Genomic DNA, 24,414 nt, shown 5'->3' with positions numbered 1-24,414 from the left:
CCTCATCCACATCATTACACACACAGAAAGTGAGAGGTATGGATTATAGTTTATTATACAAATATCAAGCATGATGAAGATGAATTCTAATAACAGTCATATCAATTATAGCCCTCTCACTCTAAGGGCTTCATAAATATCTGACAATGGCACTTTCTTAGAGAGTCACATTCTGGTATAAAAATAGAAAAAGAGAGGGAAAAAAACATTGATTTAACTGTCACAAATACCACTTTCTTTATTGAGTTCCTTTGAAGTCAATCTTCACCCACTGTTCATGGCCTTGTCAAAGTCTATTATAGCTATGTCTAATATTCCTTTCCTAGTGTGTGACATATCCTTCCTATTTTTATGAGTAAATCATCCACTGACCAAATATAATTCACACAAAGAGGAATTCATACAGTCAGTGCTGATGAAAAACATATGATAGAAAGGAACATGAGAAATTTTGAGACCAAATTTTCTGCAAAACACTGCAACAACTGTGTGCTACTGTAAATCCATAAAATAAATTCAAATTTGATATCAGATAAAGCCTCCAAACTGAAATTATTGGCATGCTTACTGGATTACAAGGGGCTGATCATTTCCAGTTTCTTTTTCACAGTGGCTAAGACAAGAGAGCTGTCTGAGAGCATCAGAAATGCTATTATCAAAAAATAACATAGCAATTCCAAAGGCTACCAGGCAATCGCCAAAGATCTTGAAATTCTGGTTTCAACAGTTCATAATGTTATCAAGACATTTGACAGTCATATAACTGTTAAGATGCTTCCAGGACATGGCATTAGGAAGAAACTCAATGAGAGAAGTCTGCGAAGGTTAATGCGGATTATGGAAAAAATACCATGAAAGACATCTAAAGAGCTCCAGACTGACCTGGAGCTGATCTGGAGTGGTGGTTTTAGCCTGTACCATATGCCGCACACTAAACCAAGTAGGGCTCTGTTGGCGAAGGCCAAGGAAGACACCACTATTGAAAGAAAGGCACAAAAAGGCAAGACTAATGTTTGCAAAAACTGTCATAGATAAGCCCCAGTTTTCTGGAATAATATTCTATGGACAGATCACACCAAAGTAGAGCTCGTTTGGAATGCAGTGAATCGGTTTGTTTCTAGGCAAGGAAATGAAGCCCATAAGGAAAAGAACACCCTACCTGCAGTAAAACGTGGTGTAGGTTCTATCATGCTGTGGAGCTGCTTTGCTCCCTCTGGTTCTGGAGGCATTGAACCTATCAAAGGAATTATGAAATCAGAAGATTACCAAGGCATTTTAGAGAGAAATGTGTTACTCAATGTCAGAAAATCTGGTGAAAGTCTTGGGTCTTTCAGCAGGAGAGCGACCCAAAGCATACATCCAGCAGCACAAAAGAATGGTTGAAAAGGAAAAGATGGAGCGTTGGCCAGCAATGAGTCCTGACCTAAATCCACTTGAAAACCTTTGGAGAGAGCTGAAATCTGCCATTGCGAAAAGGACTCCTGCAAACTTAAAAGAGCTTGAGCACATAGCAGTGGAAGAGTGGCAGAAACTACCAGCAGACAGGTGCAAGAAGCTTCTAGATGACTACAAGAAACATTTAGAGGCTGCCATTTTTGTCAAAGGTTCTGCTACCAAATATTCATGAAGGTTGCTAAAAATTGTGTCTGGGGTACATTTTGTTTTTGTATTATTTCACTATTTTGCAAGTTGTTTTTTTTTTGTTATTTTCTTTTGTTCAGTAACCTTTTACATTTTATTAAAAATATTTTGATTATACAAAACTGGTTCATTTGTATTTATTTATGAAAATATTCTAAATTCTGTACTTAAAATTTAGGAGTGCCAATAATTTTAACCAGGACTGTAACCAAAAAAAGGAGGAGAAAACTAGAAAATTGCAAATTATACATATAGTTTATAGTAAACTAGTATTTCCACCATCATCATGAAGTTGCACTGCTCATATAAAGTCTAAATTTACCACCAGGTAAGAAAAAAAAGCGGTAGTATAAATGTAAATCCAGTTAGGTATTGTTGTAATTAAAAATAAATCTGCAATAATCAATATCTTTTATGTTAGCTATGGCATAAATGTCACCATGTAATCTGAAAGATATCACATGTAGTATCAAACCCACATCATCCATCTCTGCAGTTCACCTCAGCTCTATGAAGTATTTTAACATCTTCAGTTTAGTTTAGTTTTGTTTGTTTTTTTCATTCCAAAAATTCCGCTCTCATCAACCTAATTTACAGCAGGTAGCAGAACAGAGCTAAAAAGAGAGTGAAAGGAGAGTGAACACTAGACTTAAATGTGTCGGATGACCAGAAACACCAGCCCAGAAGAAAATAAGCATGTGCTTGCTAACACGTTCACCACATCTTTAAGTTGACAATATGACCAAGTTATCTTGACAGCTCGTTCTACCATCCTCAAATGGCCCATATATCAATTGGTGCAGCTTTAAGTACGGATGTTAAAGTTATAATGTTTGAGACTGCATACCTATATGATTGGGCAACACCTGTGGTTACAGGTGGTAATGTTTTAATAATACAGGTTCCAGAGTTTCATTAATAGGACACGTTTATCAACCAGTTGTTTACTGGGAATCCCTTGGGAGTGGGTATTCCGATGGAATCCTTGGGAAAAAACCAGACCCTGCAACTTATAATGAAAGCTACCATATAGACAGGTATTCGCTGAATGTAAATATATTAAATGGCAATTGCTTAAAAAATGCCCACCATATTTAGTATATCGATGGGGTTTGAAATAATAAAAATCTAAACAAGTATAACTTTCAAGTTCTGCTCCTGGCATTGATTAAATCCCTAAAAGCTCATCTCTGTTCCTCAAAATAACATATTTAAAAGTGTTTTCCATGAAAAAAAAAAAAATCCCTTCATGGCTTTAAAATGGCTTGGATGTAACTGTACACCTTTACCTCGCTTAGTATTCGCGGGTCTCTGAATATGCAATTTAGCCCCGCCTCTATCTCCACCCACCCCTCAGCCGCTGGCATGCAGCTCCACCTCTGCTCATCAAACACACAAACCTCTGCTTATTTTCTATTCTGCTAGCTACTCTACGCAATGGGGAGTGGCAATATAGGAGTCACTCAGGCGTATTTGTTCGAACCGAAAACAAACTCAAAAGAAGAAGATTGATTTGACTTGATTTGCTTCGGAGGGGGTCCTTAAGTTAAACTGGTTGTCCAAGACAAATGGTATTATTAGAATTTGCTGTTATTCTGCCCAAAAATGGGTACCAAGGCAAAACCCTCATAGCCAGAGGAGAAAAAAAACATACAATACGGTGAAGATTTTATTGTACTGGCTAACTTATGGACGATACCACATTTAGTTTCATTACATTGCTGCCATTGTTTCACAGTATAACATAATATTGTACTGCATGCCTCCACATCAGCTACCTGGTCCACCAAGCTATTTGCTAGCTAATTAACATTACCTACAAGTGTAAATCAGATGTTGATAAAGTCTGAAACACCATGCTTTGATGATAACTGAAGAGCGCTCAAACTTTGGGTCGATAATAAAGATTGTGCAAAAACATCCTACAAATTATAAATCAGAAAGTTTGGCCTAAAATTGAGACAGAATTATTTAGCTAATAGAACTGCATAGCTAGCAAGCCAGTCATCAAGCTTGTCAAGTATCAACATTACCTGAAAACAAAACGGATAAAATGTACAACCGATAAGTGGATTACTGAAACGTAAAATTAATATAAAATGTATCAGTGATGACTGGAGAGGTGATAAAATCAACATGATAAAATCTATCAATGAAATAAGCACAGAACTTATTTTATTCTGTGGCGATGGCTCAGTTGTAACTTTCGCTGCTCTCAGATTCTGTTTCCTGTAGTGTGTACATGAAATATGACTCATACATCACCCGAGGATCCTCTATGAGAACTGTGATGATGTAGGTTTCTACCCAGACCAGGCTTCTCTGGCATGTTTCTTATCGCATGGTTCATTCAGAGACGCTGCAGTGGAAGCTCCTGGTGCAGGGGTGCTGATGATGGGCATTCCAGCCACCTCAACTGACCACTAATAGTTTTCTCGGGGCATTTCCTAATTAGATAATGCCCTAATTATTGAACAACAGTGACATTAATTGACAATTAAGTCATTTCAAGGGACAGTGGACACGAATGTTGCCGGCAATTTAGATCAATAGTTAAAGCCACTCTTTTTAGAATTTGAACATTTCTGAATTTGTTACCCCTTGTGATAGAATCAGTTGTGAATATCAATATAGATATTGACCATGTGTGTCATCTTTCCGACAAGCAAAACCTTATGCCGTTTCGTAATTGTTCATAACATCCCCTGTAAAAATCTTTTTCTGATAAAAAGGATGTAATATCTTGAAATTAACCATTTTTTTGATTTGTACAGCTGTTGACTACATATGGCAGCAACACACTTGACTGAACATAGAGTTAGTTCCAAAAAATAAAAAAAAATAAACAAATAAATATAAAAAATAAAAACACAAGATGAAATTTATGGAAGCAAATAATGGCCAAAAAGATTTGAATGTTATAAGAAACTGAATACTTAATTGAGAAAATCAATCACTAGTGATTTCTTAATGTTTAAATTTAAACCACCAAATTTATAGCACTGAAATATTTCATTATTGAAGCCATCTATCTGAATTTATGTGGTATGAATTCCCCCTCTTTGAAATCTCTCAGTCTCAAAAACTTTATTTTTTGATATTGCTCAAATTCAATAAACTCTATCTAGATCTAAAAAAAAAAAAAAAAAGTAAAAAACAAAAAAATCCTGTCGCTCAAAATTCAGATACTGCTCCATATAAATGACCTTACTTCATACAGATAGAGTCTGTGAATCAAATTATCTGAGCAAATGGTTGGAGTCTGCAAGTTATGACATATACTGGGATTTTTATAAAATGACGGATCCCATGGCTGCCTTTGTCATTTACTCCTTTCTTAATCCCTGACATTATGTTGAGATCCAAAAGACACAAAATTATTCACCATTTTGGCATTAGTTGTCTAGAAATGCCAAGCATATTGCAAGCACGGCTCGGCATACTGAACACACAACGTGACGAGTTCTATTTGACTCTAGCTTCAGTGTGTGATTTGTCAAGGCACCTGCGTACACAAATTGGATAGAAACCAACAACTGCTGTCTGATTCATGTTCCTGAAGTGTCCAACAGAGGCGTCAACATCCTCTGTGACAACAGAAAACAAATTTAGGCTGAATTTCCTGCCCCAAGCACACTGGGCAGAGAACAATCTTTCAAACAAAATCTAAAAAATACATTCACTGTATGTTTCTTTATTCTTTACCTACACTGATGATTTCTTCTTCAGCATTGAAGGACAAACCGAAACTCCTACCCTTTCTCTTGGGCCCGTGGATGTCTAGGTCGTCCTCCTCGACGGCTAGGGTGGAGATGCTTTTGTTGTGGGCTGTGTTGATCTCCGTTAGGTTCTGTACCCAGATTGTGACAAAAGAGTCAGACACAATAATGTTCCACAAATTTTGGAAGAATATACAGTATCAGCCAGAGAGGCATAAAAAATAATATTCAGGTAAAGTCTGGAATCACATTAAGATTTGTGAACCCAAATTGTTTATTCTTACTTGTTAGACTGTCTTTGATTTTGCTTCATGGGAAAACCGCCTTTTGTTTAAAATGAAAAACAGCCCAAGCCATGAATTATTAATGTCTCTACAGCTGCCAATCTTCAGCTTTGTCAGATCTCAAGAAATGCAGTTTTTCTTCTGCAATTGCATCTGGAGTTTAGAGCTTCTGCCATTCTGAGTTTTTGCAAAAAAAATACCGATTCCCCTTTGATTCCCGAGTTTTTTAACACCCTGCTGAGAACCAAGATTGGCAAACAAAGACTGAGTCCATGCACATTGAGCTCCGTCTCCTCTTCAGGCAATCTCAGCAGGCCTTTCAGCTCTTCATCCTCCTCTGCCTTCAGCTCCCCTGGTGCAGCGCTGCCTTGGGTCTGGGGTTTCTCCCTAAGAATGTAGACCAATGTAGATGCAACAAACGACACAGTGGAGTCTAATGTAACCTGCTGGGGCTTGAGTGGTTCCAGGCGTATTTGTACCAGGAAATTTTTGTGTGCTGAAAAAGGAACCAAAGGCAAAGACCAGTTTTCATTTCTTTTGATATTATCACTGGACAACTTTAAATGGAACAGCTATAGATTGACAGTGAGACAGCAAATAGGTGAAAAGAAAAACTAAGCAAACTCTCTGGAATTAGCTACATTTATGTAGAAATTTGTTTTAAAATATGGTTAGATCTTCATCTAAGGTACAGTTATAAATAAATCTATCTACACTAATGACACAAAATCACTGGATTGTTTTTTTCCATATTAAATACGTCTTTCAAACTTTCACAGTTGGAAAAAGTATGTGAACCCAGTGGCTAATGACATCAACAAAACCTAGACTCAGGAGTTAGCAAACCTGGAGTCCAGTCAATTAAATCAGATTGGAGGTGTGGGTTAGAACTGCTTTGACTTATAAAAAGCACTCAAACACTGACTTACCATCAAGAATTGTTCATTTGCATAAAGCTGGAAAGGGTTACAAAGTCGTCTCAAAGACTTTAGATGTTCATCAGTCCACAGTCAGATAAACTGTCGGAGATTGAAATTGAAGTACGGTGGAGGCAGCATCATGTTATGGGGCTGCTAAGCTGCCTCCGGGCCTGGACAGCGTGCCATCATTAAAAGGGAAATGAATTCCCAAGTTTATCTTACAGGATAATGTCAGGGTGGCTGTCCACCAGCTGAAGCTCTGCAGGAGTTGGGTGATGCTCAGGACAATGACCCTGAACATCAAAGTAAATCTACTTGCTGTTTAAATCCAAGGGTTAGCTTACTTTGGGTGAATGTTTAATGGGTATGTTCATAAAGAAATAAAAGATTACAACTGTTTGTGTTATTATCTTAAGCACATTGTGTTTGTCTGTACTTGTGACTTACACTGTTGATCAAGAAGTTTTAGAACATCCCCATTTTTCCAGTTTTTATAAAAATTTCAGTAGTTCAAGTCCAGTGAATAACCTTAACTGGTAGGAAGTGGGGCTGTATATTGTTCTCAGAATGGTAAGAAAAGGCAAATAACAAAGGAAGAGAAACTGGTTGGTCAGAGCTTCATCATACAGAGAAATAATGACTCAAAACATTCAAAGATCAGAACTAGACATAGGCTTAACATGATGGAAGCACAGTCTCCAGACCTAAACCCCATGGAGCTGGTTTAGGATGAACTGGACAGAAGGGGAGACCAAAGCAACCTGTAAGTGCAACATGTGTGGTAGTTTCTGCAACAGTGTTGGGATAAACTCTCTGAACAATATTTGATTTCCATTGTTGAAAGAACACCACGGGTATGTTCAGCTGCTGAATGAGTCAAAAATTTGAATTTAGTTCAATAAAAAGATTCCATGATTCCTTGTTTTTAAAATCTCTAATTGTTTATTTGTTCTGTGCTTTAATTTCAGAAACACTGAGACATCGAATTATGTAAATTTAAATAACAGCTTGAAATATGGAGGTATTCTAAAACTTTTGACTGGTAGTGCAGATGAAGATCAGATCTTATTTTATGACCAATTAATGCAGAAAACCGTTTACTTTTTCTTGCCATTGTATAATTGTGATGTTTATGCCTAAGAATTTTTCTCTCAATGGTGTGGAAAAGCCTCTAAAAGGGACTAGAGGAACTAACGTGCACAAATCTTAACAGAAGCTCAGAAATTAAAAAAAAAAAATTTAGCATGAATCTCAGGTGGGATATACTAAGAATTTTTCATGACTGATGATCCATGTACTGAAACTGCACTTACTAGTGTAATTATGAAATTCCCATACAGACAGCTTGCAATGTGTTGTCTTAACTCTAAGCCTGAACAAATGGCTAAATCCTCACATTTCTCTTATATCTAAGTAGTTCAAACACAGTAATACTCTTTCATATTCAAAATTAGCAGTTTCACTCAACAAAGCCATTCTAAAATGCCAAGTACAAAAAGGTGTACAAATGTACCAAAGTACTGTTTTTAACAATATAAAACCTGATAAATTAAATTTCCTCAACTCATAAAGGAAAACCCAGTAGCATAATTATTAATAAGTTTTATTTGCTCTTGCTTGGCTGTGATTATAGCTTATGAATTAAATTCTTCCCATTTAAGACCCTATACAACTTTTAAAGCACAGTTGAGAATGTTCTTGCCAATATTTGGTTTTGATAACAGCCAGGGCTCAAACTATTATTATCCCATACTGCACACGTTTCAAGGAATTTGTTGCCAGTTTTCATAGTTACGGGCTTAAAGCTGTGCTGATATTTTTTATGATTACAAACAATCATAGGACTGTGAGTAATGTGAAAAAGGATGCTCTTTAACAAATAACCCACAGAGAATTATCCCCAAACTCTGCAGTTCCCCTCAACTCAATGGAGCGTTTTAGCTTCTTTCAACTCCACGGTTGGGTTTTACAGCTGTTTTACAGCTTTAATTTAGACTCACTGCTCTTATCCACCTTGTTTTCAGCTGTTTTCAGTGAAAAGGGTATGATAAACCCACTCTATGCTACTTACCTAGCATCAAACAACACAATGACAAAGTTGGCAACTAGTTGGTGAACATAGTGGAGCATTTAGCAGCTAAAGAGCCACATATTTCTCTCAGGAGTTGTGACAAACCAAAACAAAGCTAAAAATAAAGTGCACATTTGATTGTCTGGTGACCAGAAACATGACTTGAGAAAATGATAACTTAGCTCCTTCTCTGTTGCTTGTGAGAACAGGCAACTATTTGCAGAAGTGTTATCAAGTGTATTACCCTGCCTGTATTACCCTGTTGTGTTTGCAGCAGGTTTAACTGCCACCAAATTGCAATAAAATGAATCATTGCAATACGCTCTAAAACTGTTTCATATTAACATATCCAGCAGACACGGAGCAGCATTTGCATTCATTTGAAGTCATGTTTGTGTCAACCTGCGAAATCTAGTTCCAACATTCACTCTCCTTTTAGCTCTGTTTTGTTCTCCACCAACTCCTGAGAAAAATTTCTGGTTCTTCAGCTGCTAAATATTTTACCTTCTTCACTAGCAAGTCGATAACTTTGTCTGTCTGCTGTTTGGTGCTAGACAAGTAGTGTACAGTAGGTTTAACAGAGGTAAAAACAGCTGCTGGTACTGCTGCAAACAGACTAGATAAGAGCAGAGCTTGGGAATGAAAACCAAAACAATAAAATAAACAGGCTTAAAAGCTTTGTGGAGCTATGGTAAGCTAACTGCGCAATTGGTGATCATTCCCCATGGGTTCATCACTGAGTGACAGCTTTCACATTACATATAGTCATTTGATCTCTGAGAATATACAAAAATTTGATTGGTGCATCTTTAAAATAAATGGTACTGTTTGGAATTTAACATATTTTCACCAAATATGTCTATATGCACAGCAGAATGGATTATAAACTTACAGTACATATCATATAAGGTCTTATTAGCGATTTTCTGCTCATGTGCACCTTCATAACTCAATTACTAATAACTATGCGCATGAAGATATTAATAATCCGAAATCCACATCTATTCTGTTTAGTTCTTCTAATCTTCATGTACATGAGGGCAACACAGTGGTGCAGTGGTTAACACTGTTGCCTCAGAGATTCTGGGTTCAAACCCAAGTTTGGTGCGGGCCTTTCTGTGCAGAGTTTACATGTTCTCCCTGTGCCTGCCTGGGATTCCTCCTGGAACTCTGTCTTCCTCCCAGAGTCCAAATGGATCAATGAGCAGGATTGGCAGTCTACTGTGAAGTCACACACATCTGGATTCCTCCAAAACAGGTACTGTTTCTTTTCATCAGTGATTAGCTTCTGCAGGATCACACAGGACAATAGCTTAACTCTCATCTGACACAGCATGTAAAAAAGTTGGAACATGTTGAGATTTATAGTGTGTTTTTTCTGTCAGTAAGCAGCTTTGGACCTTTCTTACTTAATTCCAGTAAGACGGTAACACTATAAGCAAGGCTAAATTATATAGATCATTGTTTATAGGTAAATACAAATGTATATGTTTGTGGAGCTACCATACATGTAAGCAGCAACAGAGCCTGCGACAGCTATGAAAGATCTCACTGGTATCTTAAATGTAAATTTCCTTACATGTACCAATAGTTTGTGTAAAAAGAGTTAACATAAAAAGTGAGCATATTCACTGAACTTATAATTTGAAAATCTTATCAACATATTTTAATATTTGAGATCAAATTTAGTGAGTCCAGTTTTGGTTTTTAAAGGTTTGGACATTACCCATTAGGGAAAGGTCTTTACAAAATACATTTAGTCATGTACAATAACTGCTATGGTACATGAGAGGATGGTTATTGATACATTTCAGAAGAAAAGAAAAGCCTGGGGATGATTTTTCAAACAGTTTTAATAGATTCTATTGGCAAATCCCACTGCTGTTTATTGGTTAACCAGGCGTATATTTGACAATCCAACCAGTTAGTCGCCATCTTTGAAGTCTTTTGTCCAATAAACCCTACACATACTGTTTGAAAATGCTTCTTATAAATCATGAAACTCATCTTTGTGTGGCTTGTTTTGCTAAGTGTTTCTAATTTTGACATCCTCTTTTTCCTCATTCTGGTGTGCCAAGCAGGACTGACCTGATTGCCCCTTGAGCCATTTGAAGTTATAAATTACCTCCTTACTGCATTGTACAAAGGATTTATCTCTTTACTTGTCTTGTTAGACCTTAGTGCTGCATTTGATACCACTGACCATCATATATTATTACAGACCTTATTACGCTCTAAGCTGGTTTAGGTCCTATCTATCAGATCAGTTTCATTTTGTGCCGTTAACGATAAATCCTCAATAGACTCAAAATTTAGTCTAGGAGTTCGACAAGGTTCTGTGCTTGGACCAATTCTATTCACCTTATATATGCCTCCTTTAGGCAATATTTTTAGGAAATATTCTCTATGAACTACCATTGCTATGCTGATGATACCCAAATTGTATTTGTCAATGAAGCCTGGTGAAACCAATCAGTTAGCTAAACTTCAAGCATGCCTTAAGGACATAAAAACCTGGATGACCAGCAACGTTCTGCTGTTAAAGTTAGACAAAACTGAAGTTATTCTGCTTGGCCCCCAACACCTCAGAAACATCTTATCTAATGATTAAGTTACTCTGGAAGGCCTTGCTCTGGCGTCCAGCGCCACTGTTAGGAATCTTGGAGTTCTCTTTGATCAGGATAGGTCCTTTAAGTCTCATAAAACAGACTTCAAGGACTGCCTTTTTTCACCTACGTGACATTGCAAAAATAAGGTACATCCTTTCTCAAAAAGACGCAGTAAAAGTAGTCCATGTTTTTGTTACCTCTAGGCTGTATTATTGTAATTCATTATTGTCAGGCTGTCCATACAAATCGTTAAATACTCTCCAGCTGATCCAAAATGCTGCAGCGCAAGTACTGGCTATGAAAAGAGATTTCTCCTGTTTTAGCTTCTCTGCATTGGCTCTCTGTAAAATTCAGAATAGAATTTAAAATCCTCCTCCTCATTTACAAAGTCCTTAATGGTCAGAATCCATCATATCTGAAAGAGGTCATAGTACCCTATTACCCCAGTAGAACGCTGGGCGCCCAGAATGCAGGCTTGCTTGTGGTTCCTAGAGTCTCCAGAAGCAGTATAAGAGGCAGAGACTTCAGTTATCAGGCTCCTCTACTGTAGAACCATCTTCCAGTTTTGGTCCGGGAGGCAGACACCCTCTCCACGTTTAAGACTAGGCTTAAAACCTTCCTTTTTGATAAAGCTTACAGTCAGGGCTGGCTCAGGCTTGTCTTGAACCATCCCCTAGTTATGCTACTATAGGCCTAGTCTGCCAGGTGACTTCTCATGATGCACCGAGCTCCTCTCTCCTCCTCTGCCTCTCCATCTGCACGCATTCATATGGCATCAATGCTCATTACTAATTTGACTTCTCTCTCCCATAGTTTTGTGCTCTCGCGTCTCTTTCCTCTCTTCCTGTCGCTTACTGCAGGTATTTCTGCCCCTGTAGCTGCAGAGTCTGGATCTGTGACTGAAAACCACCTACTGCCCCACCTACTGCTTCAAATATTAGGATTATCAACTATTATTATATTTAGTTTTATTAGTACTATTATTCACCAAATTATTATAATTGTTATATTATTATTCTCATTATTGTTATACATCTTTATGTTATATGCCTACTGTGCTATGCCCCCCCCTCTCTCTTTGTCTCTCAACCCAGCCGGTCGGGGCAGACGGCCGCCCACCATGAGCCAGGTTCTGTTCAAGGTCTCTACCTGTTAAAAGGGAATTTTTCCTTGCTGCTGTCGCCAAGTGCTTGCTCATGGGAGAATGTTGTGTCTCTGTAAATATAACTATAAAGAGTACGGTCTAGACCTGCTCTACATAAAAAGTGCCCTAGGATAACCTATAAATAAAACTGAATTGAATTGAATTGAGGCTGGAGGGGAAAAGACGAGCTGCAACTACAGTTAATGAGAACCGCAGATGTACAGTAGTTGTTTTCTTCACCCATTGGCCCACAATGGGCTACAATGAGCCCCTTCCAGTTGCACTCAAAAACAAACTTGGACAAGATTTTTGCTTTTCATAGGTGTTTTCAGGAATTTTATGAGAAAACACTTAAAGGATAAGTTAGGTAATTTGCAGCATTAGTCTTTTTCCAAAGTTACTATGCATGTGCCTCATGATAGCACAGATTTAACAAATGATACAGTTTTTGTTTACATGATGCAAAATAATGGATGGGAAAACAATTGTTCCACTTATTAATTAGGGCTCCACTGTTATTTAAGTATATTTGCTCTTTGTTTTATACCACGTATAATTTACAATATTCTTCAATATTGTAAATGAAGAATTTCTTAGGCTGATACTCTTTGGTTAGTGGTTTTCTCTCTGGTCCCACCCTAGAATGTACCCAGCACACATCCTGCCTCTGTGAGGTGAGTCTGCTCAGTTCATGGCTGAGGTCAGTGAGGTCACAGCAGATGTTGATGCAGCAGTAGATAATTGATCTCACCTCAACTAGCCTGTCTCCTTTCATCACATCAAGGTGAAATCCTGGGGGATGTTTTCCCTGCCCTGGTAACAAAAAACGGGGTTTTCATTTGTAATCTCACACAGATTGACAGTTTATTAACATACACATCTGACATTCTGGCAAGATATCACATATTACCGAATATTTCTTTTATTGGCTGATGAATAACGGAAGGTTCATCCAAGAACACTAAAAATACTAACTGAAAAGTCATACTATGTCCTTTAACTGCTGCATCTTAATTTACGTAGACAGATTTTGTCTAATTTATGTTAAATTAATGTGACATATTTGATTTGTGTGGAACAGAAACAGTAGGTAAAGGGGATTCTAAACTGAACTGCTGTGTCATAAATTATTTGCAATATTCATTATTTTCCCCTGAATGCTAGTAGTCATCCTGGTTTTTAAAATAACATGACTATAATAAAAACTACCCAAAACGACAATGGATATAATGTTGTTTTAGTATTTTAGCATGATTTCAATCCAATAATCGCTGGATGAAGTCAATAAAGTAGGAACAAAGCAAGGGTCTACAGCTGTGCTAGCACCACTGTAAGGCTGTACCTTGCTAAATACTAACATGAGCATTCTAGGTAAACGCTAATTAAAATGTCTCTATGCTGACTTTGACTTTGTAGTTACTGTTGGTGATTTTAATATCCATGTTGACAGCCCCCAGGACAGAGGCACTAAAGAACTGTGTTGTGTTCTTGATGACTAAGGACTGACTCAGCATGTGACGGAGCCCACACACAACACTCCACACTCTGGAGTTTATCATCTTCAAGGGTCTGAACATTTTAAAGGTTGTAGTGATTGATTTTGCTCTATCTCCGTGCAAGCACCATCTCCATGCACACAAATGTTCAAAAAGAGGTAATCACAAAATGATACATCACTGAACACAACAGTGAAATATTTATTCAGGCCTTCTCTCCCACACCCACCCTCTTGTGTGTCTCAGTCAATGAGCTTGTAAATCATTTCTATTCCAAAATTATAAATGTTATTGATGCCATCGCAACCACAAAGGTGAAGGTGGTCGTCTCTGATAAGAAAAGATCTCCGTGGAGAATTGCCACAATGTTCAGAATAGAAAAAAAAAGTGTTGAAAAGCTGAACGCAGGTGGCGGAAAACAAATCTCCAGATTCATTATGACATCTATAAAAATAGACTTTGCATTTATAATTTTGAACAGAGAAATGCAAGGCAGGCCTTTTAATCTGACATCAGCACCAAAAACAATAATAATGCACGTACCGTTTGCTTTTGCGACACGCTAACAAACCCTCCTGTGTCAGTAGCCTCCAAACTTCTATTCACCAGGGCTTGCAATGAATATCAGACACAGGATGTGTGTTGCCTCTGTGTCCACTTAAAATCAATTCAAGTAGAATGACACAATATGACCCTATCAACCAGAAAAAACTTGAAAGACATTATGCAACATCCGAAATTCCCGCTGCCTCAAAATTCTGCCAGCAGGCTTTTTCAAAAAATGTTTCTAATTGCATGGCTTTAGATCTTCTAAATATTGCCAAGGTGTCTCTTCTCTCAGTTGCGTTCCCACAGGCCCTGATAAATGCCATCATCAAGCCACCCTTAAAAAAGAACAATCTAGTTACATCCCTAATGTACAATTATTGAAAAAGCTGTTTTTCAACAGCTGAACAACGTCTTGGCACTAAACATCTGTTTTGATGTCTTCTAGGCAGGATTTCAACCACATCACAGCACTGAGGCTACTCTTGTTAAGGTCTTAAATGACATCCACTAAAACCAAGACAGTGACAGAATTTCAATCTTGGTTTTGCTGGATCTCAGTGTTGCATTCAGCAAAGTCAACCACATCATATTACTAGACCGACTCGAAAACCTGGTGGGAATTTATGGCACAGTACTAAACTAGTTTGAATCCTACTTAAAGGACAGGGACTACTTTGTGTCTATAGGTAATTACATATCTGAGCAGACAAAGATGATGAGGAGTTCCCCAAGGCTCCATTCTGGGGCCTCTTCTGTTCAACATCTACATGCTCCCACTAGCTCAGATTATGGAAAACAACAAAATCTTTTACCATAAATATGCAGATGACACAAATTTAAATAACCATATCACTAGAGGACTATAATCCCACACAAACTCTGAGGAAGTGCTTTGAACAAATCAATGATTGTTCCAGAATTTTCTTTCATTAAACAAAGATAAAACTGAAGTAAGTTTTTTTGGAGACAAGGAAGAATGATTAAAAGTCAGCGCTCAGCTTCAATTGGCAATGTTAAAAACCACAAACTAAGCCAAAAATCTTGGTGTCATGGATTCAGACCTGAATTATAACAGCCACATTAAGACAATTAAAACTCAGCCTACTGTCACCTTAAGAACATATCGAGGATTAAAGGATTTATGTCTCAGCAGAATTTGGAAAAACTTAACAGGCATTTATCTTCAGTCGACTGGACTACTGTAATGGTGTGTTTAGAGGTCTCTCTGAAATATCGATCGGACTGCAGCTGATTCAGAACGCTACTGCTGGAGTCTTCAATAAGACCATGATAGTGGATTATATCACTCCGGTTTTCCGATTTTTACACTGGCTTCCTGTCTGTCCAAGAATTGATTTTAAAATACTGCTGTTAGTTTATAAAGCACTGAACGGTTTAGGGCCAAAATACATTTTTTATCTGCTGCTACGTTATGAACCATCCAAACTCCTCAGGTCGTTTGAGACAGGTCTGCTTTCTATCAGAGTCAAAACTAAACATGGAGAAGGAGCGTTACGTTCAGTTTTTATGCTCTACATATCTGGAACAAATATGTTAAACTGCACTTTAACTTTTACTCTTGTATTTCTTATTTTTTATTTTCTATTTAACTCTTTTTAATTTCTAAATTTTTTTTGTATTTTCCTATGTTGCTATTACTTTTTGTCTTGATGCCATTTATGTTTTATGTAAAGCACTTTGAAATCCCTTGTTGTTGAAATGTGCTATATAAATATACTTGCATTGCCTTGCCTTGATGATAAGCAGGTAATGATTACCATGTTCACCATGTTAGTTAGTGTGTCAGAATACAACACTTTGACTAAGACTAAACCCCTGAGGCTGATGGGATGCTCCGACAGTTGTTGAGATATCTTAGTCTGAACCAGTGTAGCTCCAACAGATTAACATTGCCATCCCTAGAGTCACGCCACTAGCTTGACTAAAAAGCACCATCTCCGGTGTTGTTTAAGAGTAACTAATAAGAAGCTCACTGATGCCTTCTCATAAAGCTGAGTCATGAGAGGTGTTGGATATTGTCAAGTATTCCTGGTCTGTAGCAAAACCTCCAGGTAAGTCATGTTTGGTCTCTCAGTATGATTTTAAGCCTTACAGTTTGACCAGAGGGTGGCACTAGAGGAAAGCTCATGGAATGTCTAACACTGAAAAGGTTCATCTTAAGGAGAGCATGAATGTGCTCAATAAATTCAGCATAATATCCACATTAGATTGATATTTCATGTCAGGGGATGGTGGATCAACAGGAAAGATCAGAGGGTCAGCAAAAAAATTAGGAGCCATCATCAAGGGACCATAACATCAATAGCATATTTCATGAAAATCCAGGTGTTAGTTTCTGAGATACCTTGTTATGGACCAAAACAGCAAAGAGGAATTTTAATCTGTTAGAAAAAGAGTTTCAGGTGCTGTTAAACTATCCAACAAACACTTGGTTTGAAGCATGGTGATTCCTTTGCATATAATACTAGGGGAGCAAAAGAGATCAGCACCCCAGTACAACTGAACAGATGGAAAATAAAATTCAGATTACAACTGTGAAAAGTGTTTTCACTAATAAACATTCTAGTTAATGTCTAAATTGCTGTAGCTGTTTTTTAAGTGAAGTGGCAGCCAACTGGCTAGGCTAATTTCATGCCAATGCACTTTTTTATATGAAAACAAATTTAAGGACTTCCTGTTAAACCAGCAAACGGGTTATACGAGTAAAAGCTTTTCGGTTTGATTTATACAGGTAATACACTGTTCATAATAATAATCATCATAATAATGTGATAATGTAGTATTTCTTTTGAAGAACAGACCTCCAGTCCTGGGCATTCTTCACAGGGAGGTCAGAGGTCAGGACCAGCTCTTAAACAAGGCTAATTGTTGCCCTGACTTGTACAGCCAGACAGCCAGGACATACTACAATGATATGTAATAGTTTCACTTCCATAATATTACACACACAATGAGCCACACCCATGAACACACTGCTCCAAGTGGGAGTACTTGGTGTGAAGTGTCCTCAGATCAAAATGCAGCTTTGCTGAACACATTTGAATAAATAGGGTCAGATACTTCCATAATGCATTACCTGTATCCAAATGATTTAGGTTTTGCTTTTTAATATCAACAATCTTCTCCTACACATGTATGAACAAAAAGTCTAGTTTGATTCTAAATTTATAATTAAGTTTAAATCGAGTTTATTGCCAATGCTGCAGAGTATTCAAAAGCCAGGGAATCCCATTGGGCATTATTCCATCAGGAAACTCTAGAGAAGAACAGGTGGCAACACAAATGTCATGTGTGATGCATTTCCCTCGGGACCAATCAGTAATGTGTGTTGCACTGTTTTGACCTGGGATTGTAACCCCTTCTCTGACAGAGAATGATCAACAGCTGCCAATATGATTCACTCATTTTTATCAAGGAAGTCTTGGCATGTTTAGAGTCAGCTAAGACATCAAGAATCCCATTATAGTCTTTGTTTCAATTATCCCTACTACAGGTTCCCCTACAGGGATCTTTACATGTAATCTTTTTCAAACAGTGCTAAACCTGACTGCAACTACTGACATAACATAACAGGCACCTGTTAAGATACTAGTCTTGCATGCCCAGTGCAGGTCTCCAGAGCTTCTCGTGGGTTGCATAAGCAGCTCACCCAAATATATTGACAAAATGAGCCATCGCACACACGTAAACAGACTCTTGAAACCACATACAGTCTGAGTGTGTCTTGTCCACTGGAACACATTAAAGCAACCCCCCCAACAGTAAGTAATTAGATGGAAGAGACCCAAAAATGATTAAAACACTGTCTCTATGGAAATTTGTTTGCTCTTCATTGGCTAATTTTCCCACAAACAATACATTTATATGCAGCAGTTCTTTGCATTCGTATTTGTCCTACTTCTCTAATGAAATTAAGCGAAAACGTCGCACTACACTCACAAAAAACGTTTAATTTTGGTATTACCTTTTTAAAGTGCAGCATTACATAGCTATGACTTACTTCAAGGGACAGAATTCAATATTCAAATTAACATTATTGGGTAGGTAAATAGTCCATGAAACACATTGTATTTAGTTGGGAGCCACTGTGGGGAACTACTTATTTTACTAAACTATAGTAAATAAACTAAACTAACTTATTTTACTAAACTAGGGCAGTTTAGTAAAATAACAGTTTGTAGTGAAATTGTCATCCAGAATACTTTTGAAAAAGTCTATACTATATCTTAACTTCTGTCCATTTTTGCTAGTATGTTAACGAACATCAAATTGTGGGATTACTGAGGCGGATTTGGCATGTCCATATATCCACGCGAGAGAGAAGGTAACTCGCACTAGCCAACACATTTAGCACCAAACAAGGTTTCTGTCAATAAGTCAGTTTTGGATGTAATATCTATATTTAAGTAAGTTGAGATAGATGCTACTGTTGTATCTTGAATTCTGGGAAACTGAGGTCTTCGCAGAGACAGACATGTAGGGACTGTAGTTTTTATGAAAAGTGATTTAAATACAAGGACACAGGATATGATTTAGATATTATTTACGGTAATCATGACATTATTGGCAGGGTACTCACAAAATCAGCACAAACTACAAACACAAAATAATACTGTGGTCAAACATAACGAAGCCTGAGTAATCCATCAGTACAGTAATTCTTTACAGGCAACAAATGATACACTATAAACTATAATCAGCTTTAGACCAAGACAGACAAAGCCATTAGCTACAGTATGTCATAAATAAAAGAATAAATTTAACCAAAGCAATGATGCCAACCTAAAAAATGTGTGCAGTGAGTAGATTCTGATCGGCTGTAGTCCTGTAACATTTTGATGTTTCACTTGACTCCAGGTAGCCTGCTAAGGTTCTGTTGACTTAAAATGATGCTCATCGATGGTAGAGAAGACATGGCCTTCATTTATGAGAAAAGCCAAAGAAGATCTGTACAATCAAAGGGACAGATTGCAAATTTAAGCATTCCATTTGTGTTTCACTCTCTTAGGACCTTTTTACATGTCTTCCATGTATCCCCCAAATAGATCCTGCTTCCAGTAATCCCTTTAAATAATTAAGTATGTAGTGTCATGAATGACAGGAGGCTAGGAGGCAAGTCATGGTCAAGGTAATTCTGTACTACAGTAAACTCAGTGTGCCTCAGAAAAGTTTTGTGTAAGAAATGTTTATACAAACATAAAACAACAGCAGCAAAACCTCAAACATCCATATTTTGTGGACTGGCAAGCATTACTCACTACTTCTGTGAGGCCCAGCAGGTGTCACAAAAAAATAAAATGGTTTGCAGCGATTTGCGCTGTCAAATTAACAATTTCTTTGCACCACATACCAATTCATGCTCTTGAAATTATTCGTGAAAACTCCAAATGAGCCACTTGGATTTACTGCAGCTTTGTTTTGGACAGAACTATGTGGAACTATGTGGATTTATTTAAGGGTTAGCATGGACTGGACTTTTGTCACACATCCTAAGATGCAAACATGTACAGTACACAAAGAATGATGAGCTGGTACCTGATGTCAATCATACTGAGGTAGTCCAGCTGTGTCTTCAGGTCATGGAAACTGATGCCATCATCACGGTCAGGGAAATTCCTGATTACATGCAACACCTTAGATGGGTTTTCAAAGCAGTATCAGTTGATCAGTGTATTGACGTGTATGTACCAAAAAAATAAATAAATAAATAAATAAATAATTGCCCATTACACATTCTCAGATCCCGAAGTGAAAACATCCACAACTTACGCACCAAAATTCAAAAGATAATCAATTTACAATGATACCAGCAACAAATCCTCAAATTAGAGAAGCTGGAAGAGCTTTCAATTATCAAGCAGAAAAGCCAATCAGTTATTAGAATTGCTGTGAACTATTTTCTGTCTTTCAACTAATCTTTTCAGTCCAACTATGTCTTGCTATATGACATTATCAGTTCATTTTTCATCACTTAGCAGCCATCGAGATTTACAATTTCCATACTTACCCAGGATAATTCACAACCTTCACTTTGGATAGTTTTCATTAGGAAATATTTTCTACAACTTTTTTTTAATCTTCTCCAAAATGTCTTCACATGTCACAATAGGAAAAACAGAGTTGTGAATAATAAAATGAATCTGTTTTCCATTTAGCTTTTTCATTTTCAGGGTCCTGGTATTGTTCATTCTGGCTCACTGTCACACTTTCATGGATTACTGGGACACTTGAATAGAACAGTACCATTGTTAATGTTATTGGTGACACCTGGACTTTTCTTACTGTGACAAGTCAAGATATCTGCTGTGAAAAAGGCCTTTTCTCCTTTGCAGGGACAGTTTCTGGAGAGACACTCTGCTGTCGGAACTTTCCAAACGCAGTATGAAAAATACTGTACATAGTATTATTTATAACAATAGCAGTATCTGCATTGCTATGGTTTGCATTGCTGCGATTTCGGTGAATTGACCCTTTAAAACCCACTAACCTGGCCCTGGATGGAGGACAATCCATTTGGTAAAATGCCGTCAGGATTTCCACCACTGCACCTTCCAGGCAGCGAGGAAAGAGTGGTATTCATATTCACGTCGAGCACCTGGATTAACAACATGAGTACTCTCAATAAAAAAAATAAATGAACGCAAATGTGCATTTGTGCAGTACAATAACCATTAAACAGAAGTCACACCAAATTCACTCATTCACGCAAAAATAGGTGGGGCTGGAAGCCTGGTGACGTAGTGACTACTTGCAGATCACTAGTTGATGACTTGCTGTAGCCAGCGGGCTCACGGTTAACTATTTTCGCTCTACTGTTCTGCTTACTTTCCTCAGGCATTTGGTTCACCATTCTATGCCAGTTCATTCAACAAAAAGTTCCTGAAGAGGAAAATAAAGCTAAATTAAAGCTCTCTGACCTAACAAGGTGGCCAACTGTCAGGTAGCAAACTCGTTAGCTCTTTAGCTTAGCTCAGTCACCATTTTATTCAATAGATGTATTATCACCACCGACTCCAGTCGCATAACTGTCTGCAAACCATTGGTCTTTTGTGGAGCAGTTAATACTCTGAGATTATCTCAGTACTCTGAAATGAATTGATTTAACCAGGAAATTTCACCATTTTAAATGCTGATGTGACCAGGACTTTAGTGAGTAGGTGGACCAATATCAGGTCAATGCAGACCATTTACAACATTTTACATGCTCAATTCTGGGTTTCAGTGGAGATTTTTTATCTCTCACAGTAAGTTTTTTTTTTTCAATAAATAAGTCTAAAGTTAAAACATTGAATATTCCCACAATTTCTCAGTATTAAAATGTTCAGACAAAAGATTTTTATAAGATTAGAATTTCTGTCCCTGGTCAAACTCTTCCACAAGCTCCAAACCTTTCCAAAAAGCTGCATATGGGCTTGCACCACTTCCAACATGTGGGATGTGATCTCATTCAGGTCCTTGATGCAACGGATATTTATTGACAGCAATGACCTTTGACCCTAATGCAAAAATAAAAACTGGATTTGTCATATGGTCACAGAATCAGGAACTTCAATGCTAAAATGCATTTAAAGTCCATCATTGTCATCATCTTTAAACCATTTGTTCGTAACACTCACGCTGAAACTGCGTAGATTTCCTGTAACCTTCACATATGTTCCAGGAGAAGCAAATGTCATCAGTGCACAGTCCTGTGAGAAAGTGGAAATTGATTATTTACCATAAGTATTTACCATAGTGCAGTTTGCAGTTTCCATTCGTAGTTCTGAACAGAGCAAGTTAATGCCACTGGCCTCTGTATTAACCCACTGCTTCACATTTAAAGGTGGACCAGTCATGTCATCCACAGAGTACTGGATGTTGGTCACAAAGGGAAAAAATCCTCTGATGACTCCCACAGCGGACACCTGCAGTAAAAGAAGCAAAAGCACATAAAACTCAGCACAAGGTTATCCTCAGAACAAACTACACTGAAGAATTTAGCAATTAAAAGCATTGTTTTTGATGCATCCCTGCAAATGAAGGCAGCATCAAAGTGCTGGGTTTTTGAATACAGTTCTGAATTACACTCAGGAAAGCATGATTCCTACATGATATACCTTTTTTTTTTAAATGCATAATTGCCTGAGTCTTTGAAGTTCTTACGTAACTTTTACGGATGCATGTTCATATTGGCAGGATTAAGAGGATACACCCCTACAGAATCTTGTTACACATGCATCACTATAATATGTTGGCATTCTTTTCAACATCAAAACTTTCAATGATCAGGATCTTCACTCATCATTCTGGGCCGTACAGAGTTGGGTCAAAATCATGGTTTTGCAAGTCACAAGTCTCAAGTCTGAGCTATTTAGTTCTGAGTCACAGCCCAACCCAAAAGTCCAGAGTCCTAATCTTTGTGTTTCAAGCCCTTAATGTCATTTGAGCTTCAAAGTTAATTCTTGACCTTGGAAACAGCAGCTGGCACAACAATCCAACCTCAAGATCCATTTAGTAGATGTTCTGGATGGAATTAGCTCCATGTCACGGAACTGTAGGTTTAAAGTTTCGTTTTCCCTAAGCACTTTAAGGAGCCTCCCATCCATGTTGTCTTACAAGCTTTTCATTTGTCTGCTGCATTTGTGCTACCAAATGCACATTTCCTTCCTGCTTGCACAACACAATTTAAAATATATCCGTTTACAGTAAGATTGAGAGTTGATGCACATGCTGCACACTTTTGACACCATGGTTTTAAGCCACACTAGTGGCATGGCAATGTCAGTCAGTAGGTCAAACACTTTGGTCTAGACTTAAACATCTAAACTGCTATTGGATGGATTGACTTGATAATGTTGTGTTTGTGCTTATTAGCATGACAAAAAGCTAAATGAAACTTTTAATTGAACCTGGTAATTATTACCTGCTAAACATCATCTAAACATCTGCATGTTAGCATTGTCTCAAAGCGCTTTTAAGCATGTCAGTGTAAGGATTTAGCCCAAAACAATGCAGTGGCTTAGTACAGCCTCTATAAGCTGCTAACATTGCTGTAGACTTGTCAGTCTTTGGGTTTGGGGAAGTCCCTCCCAGTCAACTGTCGCTGGTTTTACCGTTACAGTTTATTTAAAAGAAAAAAAACAAAAAAAAAACACGAAGTCAAATTGCAAGTCTTATTTTTGTAATTTGTCAGGTCTATAGTCGCCTGATTCAAGTGATGTGACTGAAGTCCAAAACTTCTGCCCTGTGCAGAACTAAATAGAGATGTACAAACATGTAGAGTGAAGTCCTTTTATTCCTAAATATTTTGCATTTTTCTTCATACCTGGTTGAGTTCCCAGTCACTGATTGCAAAGGTATCATTGCTGACTTGACGAGCAGACAGAAGCTGAGACACTGTGCAAGGCAAAATCTGAAGAGTTGATTTCTATGGCAAAATCAGGGAGAGGGAATTAATTCATCTGATCTCACTATCTGAACACAAATTCTTCAGATTCTTACACAGTATTTTACTACTGATAGAACACAGACACACCTTTGATACCACTGCTTTGTGGCTAATGATTCCATCAGTAGACTGACTGCAAACTCCGTCAAAGCAAAAGATAACGTCCATAATGAAACCAATTTGTTAGCAAAAATTAAGTTAGAAAGTCAGGGAATTGTATGAAGCAACTTAAACTTACCTTGGTTCCACATGAAAAAATATCTGTCACATGGGCTGCTACAAGTGTTCTTCAGTAGTGTTAAGACTTAAGACTTCAGGACCATCAGAAGCCAATATGTAAACAACAGAAGGGCAGGAAGAAAAATATAGCTAACTTTGCTGGCAGCTTCTTCATGTCCAGGCCCATCAGGTGAATTGAATTACAGCAATTACCCATGGTGCAGTGCAGGACCAAAGACCTGAGGATTAAATGATCAGTTGTAATGCCATTCACATGCTCCATTTCTTTAAAGCAATTCAATTATTATTTCAAT

General features: G+C 37.6%; 2 protein-coding genes across 7 annotated transcripts; both read right to left on the bottom strand.

Moving 5' to 3' along the window:
• Positions 1 to 5,106: 5,106 nt before the first annotated feature.
• On the bottom strand, positions 5,107 to 6,865 carry LOC120786381 (nuclear inhibitor of protein phosphatase 1-like). Its single transcript, XM_040121827.1, has 4 exons — positions 6,787 to 6,865; positions 5,923 to 6,140; positions 5,347 to 5,491; positions 5,107 to 5,228 (listed from the first exon to the last, which is right to left on the bottom strand). Exons 1-4 carry the CDS (start codon positions 6,863 to 6,865, stop codon positions 5,107 to 5,109), a joined length of 564 nt encoding a protein of 187 aa, XP_039977761.1.
• Positions 6,866 to 18,980: 12,115 nt separating this feature from the next.
• On the bottom strand, positions 18,981 to 24,331 carry LOC120785990 (replication protein A 32 kDa subunit-like). 6 transcript variants are annotated; one of them, XM_040121038.1, is made up of 9 exons: positions 24,120 to 24,331; positions 23,969 to 24,021; positions 23,759 to 23,860; positions 22,245 to 22,358; positions 22,071 to 22,142; positions 21,843 to 21,950; positions 20,942 to 21,049; positions 19,990 to 20,087; positions 18,981 to 19,401 (listed from the first exon to the last, which is right to left on the bottom strand). In XM_040121038.1, the coding sequence occupies exons 1-9, from the start codon at positions 24,130 to 24,132 to the stop codon at positions 19,320 to 19,322; spliced, it is 750 nt and encodes a 249-aa protein (XP_039976972.1). In that variant the 5' UTR covers positions 24,133 to 24,331; the 3' UTR covers positions 18,981 to 19,319. The 6 variants fall into 6 exon arrangements, with proteins under 6 accessions (XP_039976972.1, XP_039976971.1, XP_039976973.1 ...); XM_040121037.1 differs by having other exon boundaries at positions 23,969 to 24,025; positions 24,121 to 24,331; XM_040121039.1 differs by having other exon boundaries at positions 22,269 to 22,358; positions 23,969 to 24,025; positions 24,121 to 24,331.
• Positions 24,332 to 24,414: the final 83 nt, after the last annotated feature.

Source organism: Xiphias gladius, chromosome 24 (assembly GCF_016859285.1).
Source record: "Xiphias gladius isolate SHS-SW01 ecotype Sanya breed wild chromosome 24, ASM1685928v1, whole genome shotgun sequence".
Classification (NCBI taxonomy): Eukaryota; Metazoa; Chordata; class Actinopteri; order Istiophoriformes; family Xiphiidae; genus Xiphias; species Xiphias gladius.
The sequence above is the reverse complement of the archived record's forward strand: the minus strand, read 5'-3'. Positions and strand labels throughout refer to the sequence as shown.